This window comes from Electrona antarctica (genome assembly GCF_951216825.1).
Source record: "Electrona antarctica genome assembly, chromosome: 11".
In the NCBI taxonomy this organism is placed as follows: Eukaryota; Metazoa; Chordata; class Actinopteri; order Myctophiformes; family Myctophidae; genus Electrona; species Electrona antarctica.
In genome coordinates this window covers 17,825,389-17,849,331 of record NC_136792.1, presented here as the reverse complement: position 1 = coordinate 17,849,331, position 23,943 = coordinate 17,825,389, and the positions used below count along the sequence as shown (strand labels likewise).

The window sequence follows — 23,943 nt, the reverse complement described above, 5'->3', positions numbered from 1 at the left end:
TAGCTAAATCAGTGGGAGGGGCCTATATTTCCGAAGGCGTCTGTGCCATCGAGCCAACCACACACCACAATTTCCCCCAAAATGTGTAGTAGGCCTTTCCTGTAGGCCTACAACTTGCCCGACGGGCAAGCGCCTCTGACACCATTACTGCGATTACACCTCAAAATAATATTTTGATCTATTAAATCACATTACCGAAAGGTGCCAGCACAAATTCCAAATACTTTATTGCCCTCAAATAAGAACGTCTTAAAAACGTCTTATTTTAATCGTCAAGTGGGCATGGTATAGGGGCAATTATAGCGCCAGAGCCCTGTGATTATCCACAAATAATACACACTGCAGTGCAAAGGCAACCCTGCATGTTAATAGCTAGTTTAGAACCTGAATGTCTTTTTTTAAATACTTTACTAGCTTTTTTTAGGGAAACTCTTTTAACCACCTAAGCCATACATAGGACGTATAGGGACATACAGTAGGCTATGTCCCTATAGGACGTATAGGGACATAGGCTATGTCCCTATAGGACGTATAAGGACATAGGACGTATAGGGACATAGGACGTATAGGTACATACAGTAGGCTATGTCCCTATAGGACGTATAGGGACATAGGCTATGTCCCTATAGGACGTATAAGGACATAGGACGTATAGGGACATAGGACGTATAGGTACATAGGCTATGTCCCTTTTGTGTCCAAAATAGGGATGCCAGAGTGAATGATGTTTCACCTTGGAGGGGGAAAAGTTTCATTGATTTTCTGATCAAATATTGCAGCATGCTGTGTCCATGGTGTATGACGCGAGGCAGACAGGAGGCAACCTGAGACCTATTGGCAGGCTATGCAGATGTAGGCAGATAGGCAGGCAGGCAGATAGGCAGGCAGGCAGGCAGGCAGGCAGGCAGGCAGGCTGGCTGGCTGGCTGGCAGGCAGGCAGGCAGGCAGGCAGGCAGATAGGCAGGCAGGCTGGCTGGCTGGCTGGCTGGCAGGTCTCATGCTGGGAACAGAGGAACAGACAGCATGTGAGTGTGTGAGAGCATCCACCGACAGTCAGTTCCAGAAGAAGAGAACAGATATACAAAAACTATATTGAGCAAAGCATGGTGCCAAGCCCTGAGCCGAGAGATCGGGACGGGGGCGTAGGGGTTTAATGAGAGCCAGATACAACAGGATGAGAGAGAGGGCAGAGAGAGAGAGAGATGACGTGATGTGGCTTCCGAGCAGGGTAATGACTTTGGCCAGGTTTCCATGATATACTGCACTACACAAAGAGATGCTCTCTGTCACACAGCCAGTGGCGTTTCCAGGAATTACATTTTGGGCAAGCAAGATGCGTTAATTGTCGTCCCCCCGCACACAATCAGTAGCACTAAAGGTTTTCAAAGAGATAAACCTGCCAGACAGTAGGATACAAAGGCTGAAAGGCATTCCAATGGGTGATTGAAGGTCACGCTCTATACGCGCAACGGCCAATCCGCTGTCCACTAATAGTTCTCAGGTCTTTTTTTTGTCCTCAGTGTATGGATTTTGGCCAGGCACAAATGGATTTGGACAGACGGACGCCTGCCCTCGCCTTATTGTAGTTATGCCTCTGCACACGGCACAGTTGGATGAGGGTGTCCCTCGCCTCATTTCCATGCCCTATGAATATGTGATTATTTGTAATCTTTTTACTGTATCTTACAAGGCCAAAATCCAATTACATGAGACATATGAACCAGATATGGTTGATATGGATGTTCCTGTATACACACTATGTTGAGAGATTACTCATGCCATGTGCCATCAGCATCGTGGGAGACTTAAGTCCAGAAAATCTGGCTGGAAATAATGTACCTTTGTCTTGTACTTGTCTGTACTTCCTGTTTGTGTTGTCTATATTATAATTGCTGAGTAAATTGCTTGTTATACAGTGTGTGTATATACATATATGCATGTTTATTCTCACTATATATAATTGTTTTCTGTCCTAGTTGGTCTCATTGTGCATTGGTGATCTTTGTTTCTGTTTTCCTTAATATAAAAAGATAAATACAATTTTGATCAAATAAGTGTCTTCATACCCAAGTTGAAGTTGTTTACTATTTCTCTTGAATGATCAATAATCCCCCCCCCCCTTCAATCACCTCATCCCCCTTCCCCCATTCCTCAATTTACCTCTTTGTGTCTCACTTTACCTGCCCTCCCCTTCAACCAACCCACCCCCTTCCCCCATTCCTCAATTTACCCCACACAGACAATCTGTACCACCTGGAGGGCCCGCGGTGTGCCCCTCAAAGCAGCATTGAGGGATTGGAGGAGACTGAGGTAGGAGCCACAATGAAAGTCAAATTGTCCACTTTTCCAGCTTTCATGGGCCAATCCAATCCTGTTCCAATACAATCCTCACCCCCCTAAATATTGATACTACAATATAGAAATAGTCTGTCACAAGTAAACGTCCGGTAGAAGTACAAAAGTGTTGGCATCAAAATGTAATAGGTCAATAATAGGTCAACATTTGAATGACCTTTTTTATTTTTTGTATTCAGACAACCAGCAATGGGTAAAACGCTCCCAAAAATGTAGTCTCTGTGACACATCTAGGCCACATTCTGCATTCAAAGATGTTCCTAGAAGCTTTGTCATTGGTCGAAAAAAAAAAACCCGGTCGAAATGACATCAGGAAGTACACAGGCAAATCAACCAATTACAAAGCTTCTAGGAAAATCTTTGAATGCAGATTGCGGCCCCTAGATGTGTCACAGAGACTAAACGTTTTTTGGCCATTGCTGGCTGCCTGAATACCAAAATAATAATAAAAAAGGGTCATTAAAATGTTGACATAATTTTGCTTATAGCAGCTTTAAAGTACCAAAAGTAAAAGTAATACATTTTTGCAGAATGTCCCATTAAATTCCAAGTTTTCAAATGTATTAAAAATCTTTAGAAAATAGCCGATCTATGCGGTGCGACCGGTGTGACACATTGTGAGCTTGTAGATCTGCTATTTTCGAATGACCGAAATGTATATAGGGTCGAAGTGGTTCATTTTTGGGAATAATAATAAAAATCACACCCGTGTGAAGTGAGGGGCGCTCTTATCATCGTACATCCTGACGTAAAACAACAAAATATATCCTTTGTGTATAGGACAAAAATACAGTTTTGCTCGTCCACATATGACTTTTCCAGCTTTCATGGGCCAATCCAATCCTGTTCCAATACAATCCTCACCCCCCTAAATATTGATACTAGAATTACTTTACACCAGTTACTTTACACCACTGATCCTCACCCCCTAACTCTCGTCCCTGGGCTTTGTTGCCGAAGAAGTGCCAGAGCCACGTCTTGCTGCTCGTGGTGCACGGAGGAAACATCCTGGACACCGCGGGTGACGACATCGGCACAAAAGCAGGCGACGTGGCCACGCTGGCATCTGTGCTGCAGAAGGTCACCCAGGCACACTTTGAAGCTGCCGCAGAACACGTGACCATCAAGCTGGTGCCCTGCCCGGCCATGTGTGCCGAAGCCTTCTCCCTGCTCTCCAAGTAAGTACCCTGCCCGGCCATGTGTGCCGAAGCCTTCTCCCTGCTCTCCAAGTAAGTACCCTGCCCTGCCATGTGTGCCGAAGCCTTCTCCCTGCTCTCCAAGTAAGTACCCTGCCCTGCCATGTGTGCCGAAGCCTTCTCCCTGCTCTCCAAGTAAGTACCCTGCCCTGCCATGTGTGCCGAAGCCTTCTCCCTGCTCTCCAAGTAAGTACCCTGCCTGGCCACGTGTGCCGAAGCCTTCTCCCTTCTCTCCAAGTGAGTGGCGTGGACGTAGTATAGGGAGTCAGAAGCAGTGGCGGAAAATGTACTCAAATGTTTTGCTTAAGTAAAAGTATAAATACTGCAGTGTAGAAATACTGTTACAGGTAAAAGTAGGCCTACAGAATTCTATTTTTTCTTTTGGTACTTTAAGTACCAAAAGCAGAAAGTACTCATTGTGCAGGATGTCCCATTTCACAAGATTTCAGGAAGGGCGAGATCCGGTAGTGACCAACGACCAGGTCTCGACTTGTATGTTATTGGTCGTGACCAGGTCGTTATTTTCCTCGACCTGGTTCCGACCCATTATAGTCGTCGCAGCTAGTTGTTAAATGGTCGTGACCAGTTTTTTTTATATGTTATGTTTTTTTTTGTGGCTTTCGCCTTTATTTTATATTTTTTATGGAGGGACAGACAGTAGGCTGACAGGAAATGGGGAGAGAGATGGGGGGAAGACATGCAGTAAAGGCCGTCGGGATCGGGAGTCGAATCCACGGCACACTGCCAGACTGGATTACCAGCCAAGGTGTCTGGACCATTGAGCCATGGCCCAGGCCGTGACCAGTTGTTTTATGGTCTGGACCAGGTCGACCATTTGCGACTAGGTTTCGACCAGGTCGTTATTGTCGCGACCTGGTCGCAGCTAGGTGTTTATGGGTCGACCAGGTCGTTATTGTCGCGACCTGGTCGCAGCTAGGTGTTTATGGGTCGACCAGGTCGTTATTGTCGCGACCTGGTCGCAGCTAGGTGTTTATGGGTCGACCAGGTCGTTATTGTCGCGACCTGGTCGCAGCTAGGTGTTTATGGGTCGACCAGGTCGGAACTGGTTTATAAGTCGGGGGAGAGGGTTTAGTGCTTTTACACACGGGGAGTGGTTTTCGGCCCGCTGTTCGCCCAAAGTATCGTTTTCGCTTGATAACGTCTCATATGTTGATAGTACAATCACGGTGAAGACGTCACATGAAAGCTGGATATTTAATTAATCCCCACAACTTTGAATTAAAACATTTAAAAAGGTTAAGATTAGATCGAAATATGGCTTAATGAAAAGAGTGTTTTTACACTTTTAATCAATCTTGCGCAGCACCCGTGTCTCGTTCTCTCCAAACACATGCACTTATGACCGCATGCACAGATAGGCCCGAGAATTATAGCCCTACCAAACTGTGCCGGCCTGAAGCTCGACCCGACCCTAATAATTACCAGAATGTTAGCCCCGAAGCCTGAAAAAGCCAGAGTAAAAAACAAAAAGAAATGCCACTAATTAAATGGCCGGCGCGGCAGCGCCGTGGTTCAGTGTGTGAGAGTGAGAACAGAGTTCAACGGACCTATCGCCGTAATAAAGGATTTATATAACTCCCGTTGGCCTGTTAATGTTCCATTTCCACCATTCTAACATGTCTGAATAGCAGCTCCATTTAGTTTCCTCTGTGACACAGTTATGTCCATGAAGTATTGTCCCCGTTCGCGAAGTGAAACATTTCCATCATTCACCGTTGTGCAACAGTCGCAAACACAGCGACAATATTATTATCAACTGACAACTTGGCTAATGGCTATAATCTAGTATAGTTTACATCAATCATTACCTCTTAACCCAGATATACATCTTTGGAGCAAAAGTATTTTGTGGTAGGCCTATTGTGGTAGGCCTATCTGAATACTTCTTCCACTGCCGCAGAGGACCATTTTTCTGTTGCAGTAATGTTACCACGTACACAGAGCAATGGTTATTTCTCATTTTATCAGTATTTATATGAATGATGAATTCTCTGCAGAGCAATGTTTTGTTTGCCTTCTCTCAGCTTCAAACGTGTCTATACACTTTCTAAGAAGCCAGGTGGATTATCTGGGTGACTGTAAATCATTACAGATTCCCACTTGATGAGTATGGTCAAGCACGGTTGAGCACAAGTGAAATGGGTCAGTGCCAACTCTGTGAAGGTTAATCGGGAAAATATATTGAACAAAAAGCTCCGAACAGACAATACAATGTTCATTAGCATGCTACTAACATTTCTCAGCCTTTCCAAAATGTGTGGGCATGTGGCATATTATGTAACCATAATTACCATTAACTTAATGGTAAACTTGAAGTGAATTGTAATCGCCAGTGGGCAGGGGTATCTGGGGTCCTTTGGAAGGGATGGATGGGATGGCTCACTGTGATCTGTTTATCTAATTACATGCTACTGCTTTATTATTCTGTCCTTTCTCAGAGAGGAAAAATAATAATTTTGTGGTGGCTGGCAGCATCATGGACAGGCCACAGTGGATCAGTGGCACGTTTCATCCCTTTGATAAAAGAGTCCAGAATAGCTAAAATCATTACTGTTCCCTACACTGAGATTGCTAAATGTAACTCCTTTGAGATTACACTTGTGTGCTCTTATTTGCTTCATGCATTAAGTAATGAAGACAGAATAATATTTAAAGAGGACCAAACCCATTGTTCGTGGGTTTGGTCTTGTAGGCAAGACTGCTGTCTGTACAGAAATGCAGAAAAACAGTACAGGAGAATTTAACGTACCCTTATCTTCATATACTGTAATTGGTCCTGATGAATGCCCGATACAACACGTCACCATTTCTGTCTACTCTGTATCTCAGAGGACAGTTCAGAAAGCTGTCTACCAGTGACATCATCCGTAGGTACGTTTTTTTATTTATTTTGTATTAGTGATGCAAGAACAATGGCTTCTATTTCAGCATACTAACGAAGGATTCTAGTTTCTAGTAACTGCTGATGATGTCAAAACACTGACCAGATGCTTGCTGTGGCGAAGGTTGGCAGGAACAGTTGCACACAAACCCACCGCGCACAATAATGCATGTGAGTGTGCTTTTGTTCATGGCTTCCAAGCGCAAGTCTCCATTATGCTGTGGATGTATTGGTCTGAATTGTCTGTACAACCAATTAGTGTAGCTGAGAAAAGGGTTTTCGTCAGAACTAATGGCCTCTGTCTTCTGTTATTGATAAGAGAGAGGGGCTGTAAGAACAGCGCCGTACAGAGATTTAAAATCGATAGGAACTTCACATTTGCTCACCTGCTGCACTTCTGCACATCCTTGATTAAAATATGAATAGAATACTTCTCAATCACACATGTGTACCACGCACGAATGCACGCACTAATGCACGCACGAACACACACACACACACACACACACACACACACACACACACACTATTCCCCAGATTTCTGTCACCATCATGTATTCTACAGTATAGCCTACCTACTGCATGTGGCGTGCCTCTTTATTGTGTCTGTTCACTAATTAAGTCTGCAAGGTGCAGTAATGGAAGCTACCATTCCATTACTGCAAACTGGGTGCAGTGCCAAGCCAGACATTAAAACATTGGGGAAGCAATTACTGTAAGCAGGAATGCATTTACTGTATGATCTGAGAGATTATTGTGTTGTGTTGTTTTTCTGTCCTGACATTATGGACATTGACAGGAGAAAGTGATGGAGATGCTCTTGAGCTTATTCTGAGCTGAAAGAGGCTGATCTGAGGTCTTATCTCAATGAGTCTTATCTTCTCCCTCATGCTGCAGGTAAAAGACAGAGAGGCTCTTGTTAATGGATCTCTTCATCACTACTTTGCCCCAAACCCTTACACAATATCATATGCATTTATCTCACTGTCTGTACAGTGTAGTGATTAACCTTTCAACCGTGGCGTCGTAGCAATGTAGTGATCAGAGAGTGAATTGCAATTCTTACAATGCAGTTAACTGTAACGCTTCAAATAAATGGCTTGTACTGTAGGAGCTGTCTTGGTTCAGATTGGAGACAGGAGCCACCTCTCCCTCTCTCCCTCGCCCTCTCCCTCTCTGTTTCCCCCTTATATTGGCTCATGTGGTACAAATGCTATGCAAAGCTCAGCCAATCACAGTGCAAGGTGACACATTTTCCCAATTGTATATCATTTAGATTTGATGTGGTCGGCGTGAGTGACAGTAAGTGACAGTAAGTGAGTAAGTGGGTAATCTCGGTGATGTGAAAAGCACTATCCCGCCATTTGTGCTTTTGTTGACATGTCTGTTTTATCCTTTGCTATCAACTATTTGTCTATTTATTGAACTCGTACCAGTTGACGTCTCCATGTCAACCTCCTCAGTCTTGTGACCTACAGTGTATATCTTGGCTGTAAATGTTCACGTAATTGATGAAGATAAAATCCACGTTTCACAAACTACTGTAGTATTTTACTATATGTCACAGCAGATACACCACTTAACTTTACTCGTCTCGCAAGGTTAAAACTGAGTTGCAGTTGGGGAACAGGTGTACTGTCCAAAAAAATTTTGTGCACAAAGCGGCCTCCTGGTGGCGCTATAAGAGGCCAATGTGAAAACCTTGGGGCAGAGGTTCAGCTGTGGCATTCAGGGGGTGTGTGTGCAGAGTGTGGCTGCGATCAATCCAACGGTGCCAGAGATTAGCTGTCCACAGACGGACGGACGGACGGACACACGGACGGACACACACACACGGACGGATGGAGTGCAAAACATACTCTTTCCCCATGCCTTCGGCCTGGTGGAGACAATAACTTCTTTGACTAGACAATTATATAAACACAATGGACACAAGGAAGTGACAGCTCACAGCAGGCATTCACTTCTGCTGATTAAATTACAAAGAGATGCAATAGAATAAGGAGAGATGAGGCTCCGTGGACATCTCCATTGTAGGCGTGCGGCGCGCGCCGCTCAACCAAACTAATTTGGTATACGGCTTACGGGTGCTTTTAAACTCCACTATCGCCTTCCCAAATGTGTGTGACCAAAATAGCAATTTAGGGGAAAGCGTGCCAACAAACACGCCCACGACCACACCTCTAGGCGCAAATACCGGTGTCGGCAAAATAGATAGTGGGTGACGCTGGACCAAAATACCATTAAGGGACAGAGCAAGCTCCTATACTCGTAATTTTCGAGCAGCGGCTGACTTGTGGGAAATCGAGCCCTCTGTGTCTCAAAGAAAATCTCATCCACACATGCTATCTTGCCACTGAGGAGATTCTTGACCAGACCTCTGCTTCATTGGAAGGATTAAATAATTGATTGATTGATGTTTACATTGCACCCAATCTCAATGCCTATCCCTGCAGGTGTTGGGTCCACATGGCATGTTTGTCGTTATTTATTACAATAAATGGCCCTGATTAAGGCTATAACTGGCCGATTAGTGTTTTTACCTCTAACTGCACGGATCTGTGTAAAACTTTGTATGCACACTCCCTAGAGGCCAAGGAATAACCTTTGCATGGAATTCTTCATATGTAAAACACATTTTCTAATATTATATTACTCCTTCAGATTTTATCCAAATTTCATGCAAATCGGTACACATGCTCTCCATAGTCATGTGATCAAGACGGGTTTGTTTGCTTTCTCATAATCCAACCTGATTGGCTACGATTGGCTTCTAAAGTTTTCAGGAGTAGCCCGCTTTGTACCCGTTTTGTACACATTGCCACAACTCCTCAACGCAATGCCACTTGACAGTTTTCAAATCAGCGTCATGGTGGCGCTACAACATGCCAAGTTCCCACACACACACACACACACACACACACACACACACACACACACACACTAAGGCTGTACCTTAGCCCTTTTTTTTGGACTCGAACTTCGGCAGGAATTCCCGAGCGAACATCCGGACCATTTGTTTCCAATTAATTTAAAAAATAACCTTTGAGATATCCGGCGCAGCGCGTCTCCCCTGCTCTTTATCAATCTCTCTCGTCTCTCCCAACACACACACACACACACACACACACACACACACACCGTCAAGTGGCTCAAAACAGCTGATCTGCAAGCTCACGTGAGCTTGCTGGCAGGCAGCTAAAACAGCGTATATTGCTCGTTATTTGTTCCACCTGTGTATTCTGGGAGGCGCATTGAAGTGAAGTGGGCACAGGGCAAAAGCAGATCCTCCGTGACCGTTTTGCTTAACAATGATCAGAGTTCCCTACTTTTTGTGATGTGATGCTAGAGAGCGTATGGCCGTATGCTAATATATCATGGCCCCTGTCAGCGATCATGCTGGTGTGTGTGTGTGTGTGTGTGTGTGTGTGTGTGAGAGAGAGACGCGTCAGACATTCCATTCAATTCACCTCAGCTGCAGGCCAATCACCAAATTACAAGCACGGGAGATGGGACAGCAGAACTAGGAGATATTTCTTTAAAAAAATCATAACTTCTGACAGGAATGCACTAGAAACTTACTTTTTTTTTACATGCTCATATCGCATTCTCGCCGAGATATATTTTCGAGTTAATAAAAAAAGGGAAAAAATTATAATATTTTTTATTTAATAATAAAAAAAAATAAAAAAAAACGAATGGTTCAAGCCCATTAATTAAGATTCGAGTGCCAACCCTAACGAGCGAACATTCGAACCTTGAATGTTTGGGGACAGCCTTAACACACACACACACACACACACACACACACACTCCTATCTTCCTAGTGGAGACCTGTGCCCAGAAGGGCACTTTTTCTAGTTTGACTTGTGCTAGCCATTGTGCGTGATTCCATTTGCTCGTTCAGTTTCATCACAGTGCAGCAAATGGGGTTTAATCCGATTTACCGACGGGGGGCAGCACAAGTGAGACTATAGATAGACTATAAGGCTATATGAAGCAATATAGAACTGGACATAACGGGCAACGGATAAGGGATCTCTTAAAGGCAATGGCATGTGGCACGGTGATTGGTTTCATTATTGTATAACGCCCAAACCACACCTATGCATAATGTAACGGGTAGCGGAGGTGTTTTAGGGATTTAGACAGGTGACCAAAATAGCCACTTTAGTGCGGGAACGCCCCTTCCCCACTGCTAAATCCCCAAATAGTGTACTTAGAATGCTCGAACAAAAATGGATCCCTGAATGCTCTTGACATTGTTAGGTTCGCTTAGCTGACACGCCTCTTCAGTCAGTGTCATGTGGAGGTGGAGCCTAGGGGAGGCGCAGTGTCTTTTCAGTAGCAGAAAACAGGGTCCTGAAGTGTGGGTCATGACTCATGAACGAAAGAATAAGGTCGCGAATACAAGCGGCCGAAATGAGTTTTCTTCGACGGGTTGCTGGCATCTCCCTTAGAGATAGGGTGAGAAGTTCAGTCACACGAGTAGAACTCGGAGTAGAACCGCTGCTCCTTCGCCTGGAAAGGAGCCAGCTTAGGTGGTTCGGGCATCTGGTTAGGATGCATCTCGGGTGTCTCCCTAGGGAGGTCCTCGACGCACGTCCCACTGGGAGGAGACCCCGGGGCAGACCAAGGCGCAGTTGGAGGAAACACATCGACTCACTGGCCTTGGAACGTCTCAGAATCCCCCAGGAGGAAGTCACTAATGTTGCTCTGGAGAGGGAAGTCTGGAGCACTCTGGTGGAGCTGTTGCCCCCGTGACCCGACTACGGATAAGCGGTTGAAGATGGATGGATGGATGGATGGATGGATGGATGGATGCTCGGCCTCCCTAGGAAAGTGTATTCCAGGGTGATGGAAAGGAGGCTCTGTCTGATCGTCAAACCACAGATTACGACTCAGGAGGAGCACTGTGTATTCTGTAAGTGCAAGAAAATAATGATGTATATGGATAACGACAAACTGCTTTTTTGCAAACTGTTAATAAAGTAATCAATCAATCAATCAATCAATCAATCAATCAATGCTGGCCTCCAAGAAAACCACAGCATTGCCTGTGACAAACAATTAGTTGCACCTCCCAGTGAGGCTTAAACTCAATAATTGTTTTCACCTGAAACATGGATTTTCCATTTGAACACTTACAGCAAGCATTTCCATAATCAGATCTGACTAATTAAATTAAACCGAATACACAAATAAGCAGGTGCGAGTTGCACATGCAGATGCATTGCAGGTGTTGAACCTTTAGTGTTGCCCAGTGCCTTGTGAGCTCTGTACTGAAGCATGTGAGCTGTGTGTTTGGAATATTGATTAAGATTTCACCTATAGGATAGCAAGCATGTAATTGTGTGCGTGCGTGCGTGTGTGCGTGCATGCATGCATGTGAGTTGCTAGGAGTGATTGACTTCCTGATATTAATTGTGCAACGGTAGTATAGGTACTGTACTGTAGTTGCAGTGACAGTACAGCATACACCAGTTTAACCTATATCTGTCTATGTATCAGAACAGTGCTTCTATATGCTTGCTGACTGGTCTTGACATCACAGGCATACCCCTTGGGGAGCGTCTCGCCTTGCTCTCTGGCTCAGTAATAACACATCCTATCATGGGAAGACCATAATATGTCTAGCTGCTGCAGATAAGGTGTTACACAAGGAATAATCAGTTAATAATAATCAGTTGAGTGATGAGCTCAGAGAACAAGATGACGCCATGCAGGCAGTCTCCCGCGGCACTTTCTTAAGATTATTACACACATAGAGAATACAGCACTCGACACATGACGTGACCAGAAGATATGAGACATGGAAAAGAACAGAATGGCTAGGAATAAAACATGAGAGTAATTCTAACATGCTTGCTATTTTAGTGTGTAATAAAATACAATATCTTTTAGCCAATGTTTTTGTGAGAGTTTTAAGAATTCCAGCTTTTAACAACTTAGGCCTTATTTTAAAATGACATGCACAAAACATGGACGCCAGGCTGAAAGTGGTTACAAATGAATGAATGTTTTTTTTGGTGTGTCTCACCCTAGTGTGTCTCACCCTAGGTGTGTGTCTCACCCTAGGTGTGTGTCTCACCCTAGGTGTGTCTCCCCCTAGGTGTGTCTCACCCTAGGTGTGTGTCTCACCCTAGGTGTGTGTCTCACCCTAGGTGTGTGTCTCACCCTAGGTGTGTCTCCCCCTAGGTGTGTCTCACCCTAGGTGTGTGTCTCACCCTAGGTGTGTGTCTCACCCTAGGTGTGTCTCCCCCTAGGTGTGTCTCCCCCTAGGTGTGTGTCTCACCCTAGGTGTGTCTCACAATAGGTGTGTGGGTGCTGCCGTATTTTAGCTTTGGTGCAGTGTCTTTGGCCAGTGTCCCATAGACAGAGCCTCTGATAGATGGTACAGGGTTGGTTCAGACAGAAAGAGAGCATGCAGGGCAAACCAATCTTTCTCTGTTTGCCCAAGCCATCCATTAAAAGGCTCTGGTCTTCTCTGGAATGTAAACTGCCATTTACTATGATTCATACACGCACTCACGCACGCACGCACGCACTCACGCACGCACGCACGCACGCACTTCATTGATGTTTATTTAGCCATAGAGCGCCGAAGTCCTGAAGTCAATAACTCATCCCCTGGTTCACGGAAGTAATTTCTCTATGGAGATTGGAGAATAACATGGGCTCATCTTAAAATCGTCTCATATAAGAATTGTGGTCCAAAAATAAACAAACTGTCTCTGCGAAATTGTCGGGGATGTGTCTCTGTATTTTACGACCGTCAGTCAGGCATATTCCATGTAGTCTGTTTCTAGCGAAAATGTAATTCAGGAGCAGTAACAATAGCGTTTTCTCTCAGTCAGTTGATTCTACATATCCATTATGAGTGAAACGGCCTGGATGATTTGTTTATTTTTCAAACACAGTTCTTATATGAGGCGATCTAAAATCCCCCTATGGGGATTACAATGCAAATAAAAAGTACATGAACCAGTGGACTTAGCGCCCTCTACCGATATTGACGTCAGACTTCGGTGCTCTATTTGTTACACTGAATGTAAATGGATACTGAGTATTAAATGAACACTGAGGATTTTACTGTGTGCGTAGCCCGGTTTGAACAGATTGGATAAGTTAAGTTGAATGGATTCAGGGTGGTATAACAGAGGCTTTTCAAATGTATGTTTTACACAGATAACACATAACTAGGCTACATGAGTTTATTTATTTTCTTCTACAAAGCAATTTAATTTGAAGCCTTTCACTACTTTCAGTTGACATTTCAAACTGCTGATGATGATCTCCTTTGAAATGTCAGAGGAATGACCATTATGAATAAACACTGAACAATGCTCTTTATCCTTAACCCCTTTTCCTTCCTTCCTTCCTTCCTTCCTTCCTTCCTTCCTTCCTTCCTTAATTCCTTCCTTCCTTCCTTCCTTCCTTCCTTCCTTCCTTCCTTCCTTCCTTCCTTCCTTCCTGCCTCCTGTCAGCCTGAACCCATACAGCTATGATGAGAGTTGTGTTTCCAGCAGTGTGGACCATTTGCCCCTGGCTGCCCTCCCGCTGCTCGCCATCGTCTCCCCCCGCTACCACGATACAGTGGCAACCGTCATCGCCCGCGCAAACCAGGTCTACCACAGCTTCCTGCAATCAGAGGATGGTCAGGGATTCACGGGCCAGGTGCGTCCATTGTCTATTATAGCCCACAGAGACTGCTGACACAAAGTAGATGAGTCATTAAAAGAGGACAGGAAGATCTCCCCCAATCTCTCATGGACACTTCATTTCTCTATAGTCACTTCAACCTTCATCGCAGACTGAAACAAAGAATGAACGAGATCTGTATAATGTATGGAAGTTGTCAGAGTTCAGGTCCCCGGATGACTGCAATGACTACCTAACATAGAACTCTGAGTGACTGGATGACTGCAATGACTACCCAACATAGAACTCTGAGTGACTGCAATGACTACCTAACAGAACTCTGAGTGACTGGATGACTGCAATGACTACCTAACATAGAACTCTGAGTGACTGGATGACTGCAATGACTACCTAACATAGAACTCTGAGTGACTGGATGACTACCTAACATAGAACTCTGAGTGACTGGATGACTGCAATGACTACCTAACATAGAACTCTGAGTGACTGGATGACTGCAATGACTACCTAACATAGAACTCTGAGTGACTGGATGACTGCAATGACCTAACATAGAACTCTGAGTGACTGGATGACTGCAATGACTACCTAACATAGAACTCTGAGTGACTGGATGACTACCTAACATAGAACTCTGAGTGACTGGATGACTGCAATGACTACCTAACATAGAACTCTGAGTGACTGGATGACTGCAATGACTACCTAACATAGAACTCTGAGTGACTGGATGACTACCTAACATAGAACTCTGAGTGACTGGATGACTGCAATGACTACCTAACATAGAACTCTGAGTGACTGGATGACTGCAATGACTACCTAACATAGAACTCTGAGTGACTGGATGACTGCAATGACTACCTAACATAGAGCTCTGAGTGACTGGATGACTGCAATGACTACCTAACATAGAACTCTGAGTGACTGGATGACTGCAATGACTACCTAACATAGAACTCTGAGTGACTGGATGACTGCAATGACTACCTAACATAGAACTCTGAGTGACTGGATGACTGCAATGACTACCTAACATAGAACTCTGAGTGACCGGATGACTGCAATGACTACCTAACATAGAACTCTGAGTGACTGGATGACTGCAATGACTACCTAACATAGAACTCTGAGTGACTGGATGACTGCAATGACCTAACATAGAACTCTGAGTGACTGGATGACTGCAATGACTACCTAACATAGAACTCTGAGTGACTGGATGACTGCAATGACTACCTAACATAGAACTCTGAGTGACTGGATGACTGCAATGACTACCTAACATAGAACTCTGAGTGACTGGATGACTACCTAACATAGAACTCTGAGTGACTGGATGACTGCAATGACTACCTAACATAGAGCTCTGAGTGACTGGATGACTGCAATGACTACCTAACATAGAGCTCTGAGTGACTGGATGACTGCAATGACTACCTAACATAGAGCTCTGAGTGACTGGATGACTGCAATGACTACCTAACATAGAACTCTGAGTGACTGGATGACTGCAATGACTACCTAACATAGAACTCTGAGTGACTGGATGACTGCAATGACTACCTAACATAGAACTCTGAGTGACTGGATGACTGCAATGACTACCTAACATAGAACTCTGAGTGACTGGATGACTGCAATGACTACCTAACAGAACTCTGAGTGACTGGATGACTGCAATGACTACCTAACATAGAACTCTGAGTGACTGGATGACTGCAATGACTACCTAACAGAACTCTGAGTGACTGGATGACTGCAATGACTACCTAACATAGAACTCTGAGTGACTGGATGACTGCAATGACCTAACATAGAACTCTGAGTGACTGGATGACTGCAATGACTACCTAACATAGAACTCTGAGTGACTGGATGACTGCAATGACTACCTAACATAGAACTCTGAGTGACTGGATGACTGCAATGACTACCTAACATAGAACTCTGAGTGACTGGATGACTGCAATGACTACCTAACATAGAACTCTGAGTGACTGGATGACTGCAATGACTACCTAACATAGAACTCTGAGTGTAAATAACAAATCATTTAGTTCCCATTTTACGCTTCTCTTCTTTCGTTCGACCTTTAGGCCATGGGCCAGAGTCCAGAATTTCATGAAAAGCAATAGATTCTAATGATAATTTGTATGTTCCCACATGCCCATGGTATCATTTAAGCCCTGGTAGCAAGCTTTCTGCCTGTTACTACCACTTTTATATGAAAACTTGGAATTGATTGGAAGCCTGGAATTGATTGGAACTGACTTAAATAAAACATTGTAATGCAGAAGAATGTCAATTAGAACTGCAAAAGTTGGCATACAGAGGAATTATTAAAAAAATAGGCCACATTTGACTGATTTCCGTTTTTTTGAAGGTCAACATTTGCTATATTTTCCAAAATATTAAACATAGAGACTAGCAATTACCATTAAAATGTGCACATAAGACTTAATGATGTTGTGAATAACAACTTATTACTGGTAAGACGCCCTGAGGGCGAGAAGCACTGAAGGACACCCAGGTGCTAGTCGGCACGCACCAGGCTGAGAAAAGCCTCAACCGAGCAAAACTTGCCAGATTGCCCACACCAAAGGTCAGGCCACAGGCAGTCAATGCGGGTCCTGGGGCACAGTCAGTCAAGCCAGATGATGCCGGGGGCATGGCCAACATCTAACACGTGACCCAGGGTGCATGAGTCATAATTCTTTGGGTTGATGCGGACTTGACCTCCATATATGGAGCAGGCCAGATGATGATCCAGTCACCTCCATGTATGGACTCAGCTTCATTGGTTGGCAGAGTGCGTGCGTACGTGAGTGCGTGAGTGCGTGCGTGCGTGCGTGCGTGCGTGCGTGCGTGCGTGCGTGCGTGTGCGATATGTCTTTGACGTGCATTTCTCCATGCATATCTTTGTGTGTTTTTTCCGCCCAGGTGTGCCTCATGGGGGACTGTGTCGGCGGGGTGCTGTGTTTTGATGCCCTGTGTTTCAGCAGCTGCCAGAGGCCTGAAAGCCCAGACAGCAGCAGCAGGAACAATAGTACTGAGAGCTTGAAGGTAAGAGCCAGTGGTGTAAACCAATGGTACTGAGAGCTTGAAGGTAAGAGCCAGTGGTGTAAACCAATGGTACTGAGAGCTTGAAGGTAAGAGCCAGTGGTGTAAACCATAGTACTGAGAGCTTGAAGGTAAGAGCCAGTGGTGTAAACCAATGGTACTGAGAGCTTGAAGGTAAGAGCCTGCAGTGGTGTAAACCATAGTACTGAGAGCTTGAAGGTAAGAGCCAGTGGTGTAAACCAATGGTACTGAGAGCTTGAAGGTAAGAGCCAGTGGTGTAAACCATAGTACTGAGAGCTTGAAGGTAAGAGCCAGTGGTGTAAACCATAGTACTGAGAGCTTGAAGGTAAGAGCCAGTGGTGTAAACCATAGTACTGAGAGCTTGAAGGTAAGAGCCAGTGGTGTAAACCATAGTACTGAGAGCTTGAAGGTAAGAGCCAGTGGTGTAAACCAATGGTACTGAGAGCTTGAAGGTAAGAGCCAGTGGTGTAAAACCATAGTACTGAGAGCTTGAAGGTAAGAGCCAGTGGTGTAAACCAATAGTACTGAGAGCTTGAAGGTAAGATCCAGTGGTGTAAACCATAGTACTGAGAGCTTGAAGGTAAGATCCAGTGGTGTAAACCAATGGTACTGCGAGCTTGAAGGTAAGAGCCAGTGGTGTAAACCATAGTACTGAGAGCTTGAAGGTAAGAGCCAGTGGTGTAAACCAATGGTACTGCGAGCTTGAAGGTAAGAGCCAGTGGTGTAAACCATAGTACTGAGAGCTTGAAGGTAAGAGCCAGTGGTGTAAACCATAGTACTGAGAGCTTGAAGGTAAGAGCCAGTGGTGTAAACCATAGTACTGAGAGCTTGAAGGTAAGAGCCAGTGGTGTAAACTGTAAACCAATGCTTTTCAACCCTTTTCATATCGAGGTCCATTCTTTATTTGGCATTTTAGCCACGGACCATGATTTGACGAGATTTAGCCTCTCAGACCCAAAACCCCCCAAAATAATATTTAGTTGTTTGTTGTCGTATAAGATTTTGTCCACAATTCAACAGGCAAAACATTGATCAAAAAAACATTTATTCTAATCTCTAATTGTGTAGGCTCATTAAATTAACTAAGTAATGCAGATGTTTAACAATAATTTAACTCTTGAGAGCGTAAAATGAAACCAAATGGACCCGTACAGGTCCATTTGGTTTCATTTTAAACTCACAAGAGTTAAAGATCTAATAAGGTCATGGTCACCAACTCTCCATCTTTTAGCTGGGGACCACCTGGAATCCCTTCAAGTGGTCCGGGGAGTACTTAAGTAAAATTTTGAGGTATTTTTTACTTTAGTAGAGTATTTCCAGTTTTCAGTACTTACTTCTACTCCACTACATCTCAGAGGAAAGTATCATACTTTTATTCCATTACAATTATTTAACACTTTGTAGGTTTTTATTATTATTACAAAAAAAATACATTAATCACAATAACATCACAATAACAAGCTCACAATATGCGTCACAATGCAACGCATTGTGAGCTCTGCTATTTTCAAAAGATGTTTATACTTAAAGTACATTTTGATACAAATACATTTGTACTTTTTGAATTCTGGTCTTTTTCGTGTAACTTTAGTAATTCTACATCAGTATTGATACTTTTACTTAAGTAAAAATTGTAATACTCTTTCCACCACTGGTAAGAGCCCAGTAACAACAACATGGTGATGACGCACATCAGGTACAGCCACACACAGAAGGGCCAAGATCAATTTATCCACTTCCACATCCTTATTTTGGGCAAGTCATTATAGACCAATCCATGGAGCGGTGCCCTGGCTGTAGGCCAGGTGTAGGCAATTAATACTGAGGTGTCAAGCTGCCCTGTGCCCAGGGCACCCCTCGTTAACGCTCGTTAAACATTGTGGCCCCCGCCATGGCACCCTAGACATTTGATTTTGATTTATTTATTAGATCCCCATTAGCTTATTGTGAGTCACAGCAGCTATTCTTCCTGGGGTCTTAAACATATCATCATTAAAACATTTCTTCCATATTATTACATACATTTACATACAACATTCATCCAACACAACAATACAACACAAAACAACTCATGATCCGTCTACTACATTTGATAGCTAGCTAGCTCCACAGTACAATAAAGTAAATATACATTCTAATGGGATATATAGCTCATATGCATCTCCTTCACATCTCTTGAGTGAACAAAAACAACTTCAGTTTCTTCTGAAGCACATAATTGGCCCTTGGGGAAAACTAATTGGTGAACCCTGTGGGTGGGTGGACATCACAAATGTTGTTTATCTGTGTGCCTTCTTCTAGCACACCAGCAGTGCAATATTATTCCACTATGCACAAATAATAATGCATGCCATGGGCCATCCAATACACTCAATTTCATGCCTGCAACTTTACCGTACACTTTGTATTTGTATGAAACTATATTAATTTGCAATACTTATTGTAAAATACTTATTAGTGCTCCTACGTGATATTCGTACAATTTTCCAGTTACACAGCGCATGCGTGGACACAAATGAGAAGACAGCCGTTTCCTCACACACGCGACCTCTAGTATATTACAATTGCCCTGTGAGTGGATGGTGGGTGTAACAAACGTAACATGCTCATATATGGAGACTATTCTGGCACACACAGTATTTCTGGCACGCACACAGTTATATAAACCATGCTTGTGTAAATGGACTGCACTGATATATAAATGGACATTGCTTTATGATATCACATGCTCTCCAATCAACTTCAAACTCGCCATGCATATTGCTCAGGACCGAGTGCGGTGCCCACTAGTAAAGTCAGTCGGATCCGTGGTTGTGCACCACGACTCATTATATAATACATATACAGGTAACCGGGTGGGGCATGCATGTATTCCCAACTTGAATTATTAACAACAGTCCCTGAATAGGCTGGCTTTTCAAAAATAGCTATACATAGCTATTCGTTGTACAAGGAGCCATGTAGCCATTTGAATTCACATTTTAGATGTTAGATTATTGTAATGGCTGATAACCCTGCCTCCAAGTTCAAGCATCCTTAGAGTGAGCTGGTAGATACCTGTATTTGTCACCTATCTGTGGCCTATCTGTGGCCACCCACAGAGACGCTCCCACCAATAGTGAAGCGCCAATGCGGTGCCCACACCCATCACCAACCAAGTGAGAATCATATAGGCTAACAGTACGTTTTGGCTCCTACAATTATTATGTGATATTTGTACATGAAATCATTATTCCTCAGTATACTGTAGCTGTCCCACTTTTATATACCATTTAAAGTGAAATCACCATACTGTACTAAAGGCTAGATTAATCCATCTGAACTTCATGAGAAAGTGAAGGATTATTCCAAATCAAGAAGAGATTGTGGTGTCCTAACACATAAAATGTTGATGATAACGAACTGAATAAATTAGATGAGCTTGTAGATTGGCTTTTTTCGTTATGCATACATTAGTGCTGCGTGACACAAAAAGCTTGAAAACCACTGTTCTACGTATGCTATCCACCACATCCTCTCTGATCTGAATTGTTTCTCTTTTTGTGTCTGTTACACACCCAGTAATGCTCAGTGATCCCTACTGTAGTGTCCATCACTCCCTCTCTCTCTTGACCCTGTCATGCTCCAATCCACCCTCCCATTGAGCGTTGACAGAACTGTCTTATGTAATAAACTAGAACTGCTGCCATTAGCACTATATTGTAGTAATACTGTTGGACCAGGACCAGAGAAGGTTTGTGCCTGTTGTGAGAGAGAGTATTAGGGCTCAAACTTCCATCACTCACATCTTACTCATGCCTTAGCCCACCTCCAAGTGACGAGGCTATCAGATGCGAGGACGGAGAAATTAAGGTATAGCCAAATTGGCTATGTGTCATGCTGTCCTTTTCTTATGCAGGACCCAAGCCTTCTGGGGGATAACAGCCCTGGTCTGAGCTCTACCAAGAGGCTAAGTAAGAGCAACATTGATATCTCCGCTCCAAATGAAGGACATGGTCAGGGAAGACCATCTCTCAACCGCAAGCAAAGTGACTCGTACGATGGAGACAGCACGTCCACTGGCCAGCACCACAGTTTCTTCTCCAGGTGCAACCGCACGCACGCACGCACGCACGCACGCACGCACGCACGCACGCACGCACGCACACACACACACACACAGTGTTTTAAAGTGTGCAGTTACACACATGGAAGCTTCCGAGTACTGTGATTTTCTACATCACTTTCTCATGGCCAATCAAAGGTTCAGTTTTTTGGATGTAATAATTTTAATATTTGTTATATACTATTTATTTATTCATACATTTTTGAGATTCTGTCCAAGTGCAGTTCAAAAGCAGACCAAGCACAGACCAGTAAGCAGATGAGGTTTAACAGGTTTATTGACTGGTGCTGGTGGAAAAGGTTGAGGTGAGGACATGGCTGGTACGGCAGAGGGAATGACAGGAATGGAGAGTGACAAGGCAGTGTACTGTAGCTGGCAGAGGAAACAGGGATGAAGGCAGTGTACTGTAGCTGGCAGAGGGAACAGGGATGAATGGGTAAGCAGGCCGCAGGCAGACAGGGATTCTGTGGCACATGAGACAAAACAAGCATTAAAAGCAGGAACAGGAACACAGAGAAAAGTAACATGTAAAAGTTCAACTAGGAGCCTATCACATTGGCAGAAATGACGGATGGCAGGTGTGCAGGATCCAGGTGAGTGATTGACAGGCAAGGAAAACACACAAACAGAGAGACAAACATGAAAGACACAGGATGAATAGAGGAAAAAAAACAATGGAGAGACAGACACACGGCCATGTCCGTGACAGATTCATAATTTAGTAAACACAACTTTGACCGGAAGACCGGAGGAATGCAGGTGTAAGTCCAACAATTGCCAAAAAAGCATGACCGCACAGCAATGTTCACCATCCAATTAAGAATTACTAGAATTCGACCGGCCACAGGCCGGTCTCACTCTAGCACCACACCATGCCATCCAGGTGGCCAGTGTACTGTACCATGCTGTACTGTACCATGCTGTACTGTAGCAGGCTGTACTGTATCAGGCTGTACTGTACTATACCAGACTGTACTGTACTGTGATGTACAATACTGTACCATACTGTTCTGTACCATACTGTACTGTATTGTACCGTACCGTACCGTACCGTACCGTACTGTGCTGTGCTGTACATTACTATACTGTGCTGTGCTGTGCCATAATGTACCATACTGTGCTGTACTGTACTGTGCCATACTGTACCATACTGTGCTGTACTGTACTGTAGCAGACTGCTATACCATATTGTACTGTGCTGTACTGTACAATACTGTACTGTACCATACTGTACTGTACTGTACTGCTGCACCCTGTGTGTGTGTGTGTGTGTGTGTGTGTGTGTGTGTGTGTGTGTGTGTGTGTGTGTGTGTGTGTGTGTGAGACAGTTGCATGAATGCAACATAGTGCGTTATGTCTGGACAGGCATGCAGTAGGTATTGTGCATGGAGAGATTTGTGCAAACAGTGTGGTTTGGTAGGAGAAAACGAACAAAGGCGAACGGATAAACGGGGCACACGGCTTCAATTAGTGTGGCAAGATGGCAGCCCAGCTGGCCGGGATCTGCTCGTAATTCCGACAGCGCATTAGTCTGACAAGGTGGCTTTGCGTGCGGTTAGGGTCAGGGTAACGGGGCGAGTCGGACCAACGCGCCGTCGGAATAATGATGCTGCAGCTGGCCACGCATCTTGCTATGCACAAACAAATTAACCATCACTTCTTCTCATGGATGTTTGATAGAACTCCCTGTTAAACTATACATATACATTGGAACAGAATTAGGGTGGAAGACAGATGCAGAGCTTTTTGTCCACTGGACATGATGTGTGTGAGAAAGTACTGTATGTGTGTGGGACGGTGGTAGTCTTACACAAAGCTGTATTACCGGTAGTTGTATTTTCGTTTCCCATGAGGCAATACATCCTGTGACATGTATTTGATTTGTCAGCAGTGCATCGATAATGACAATGATAATTTATGATTTGATAAATGTGTCACTTTGTTGGCTCCTGCTATCCTCAATATTTATAACTAGTAAGATGACTCTGCCAGACTGTATTTACTGGATTGCAAATGACCTGAGCCACAATTGTACTAGACTGAGCTCCGCAGGTGAACATAGCAGGGTAGGGGGATGGGGGTGCATGTGTTTGTTCCGACGTACTAAGAGTCCGACAGGCATTAGTCAGACACCCTACCCGAAACCCTAACCTAACCCTAACCTAACAGGGAAGCCATGGGTGAGTTTTAACCGGCCACGCATGTGTCGTAACCGGCAACGCATGTCAGGAGCCACAGGTGACTCTTAACCAGCCACGCATGTGTCGGACTCGCACGTGTCGGACTCGTGCATGTGTCGGACTGTTGCACGTCGGACCAACGTCTGCGCCCCGGGGGATGTGGGTCATCTGCTATGCTAACTCATTCTAAGCAACTCCTTTTCCCGAACAAGTTGCAGTGAGACATGTTGTGTCCACGGTGATGCACCTCACCAGTTATTCCCTTCGTGAAACTGAGACGGGGTTGTGTGAAGGATTTTTCCCAAGGGGAATCCCCGCTCACCGATAGGCCTTGTTTCCCAGTAATCACTCCCACTCAAAATGAGTTCTGTTCTGTTGTTCTGTCTCTACTTTGGCCCTATCTCCAGTGTTTCCGGTTAAACCTAGCTCGACCCTGGCTGTCAGCACACCTAGGGATCA

General features: G+C 44.3%; 1 protein-coding gene across 1 annotated transcript in view; it reads left to right on the top strand.

Moving 5' to 3' along the window:
* pitpnm3 (PITPNM family member 3) overlaps nt 1-23,943 on the top strand; it is a 108,948-nt gene that overhangs the window by 49,202 nt on the left and 35,803 nt on the right. The window contains exons 4-8 of the mRNA XM_079514475.1: nt 2,240-2,310; nt 3,316-3,533; nt 13,941-14,130; nt 17,059-17,181; nt 21,098-21,285. Of these exons, the coding sequence (XP_079370601.1) occupies nt 2,240-2,310; nt 3,316-3,533; nt 13,941-14,130; nt 17,059-17,181; nt 21,098-21,285 (790 nt within the window). The remainder of the gene's footprint in view (nt 1-2,239; nt 2,311-3,315; nt 3,534-13,940; nt 14,131-17,058; nt 17,182-21,097; nt 21,286-23,943) is intronic.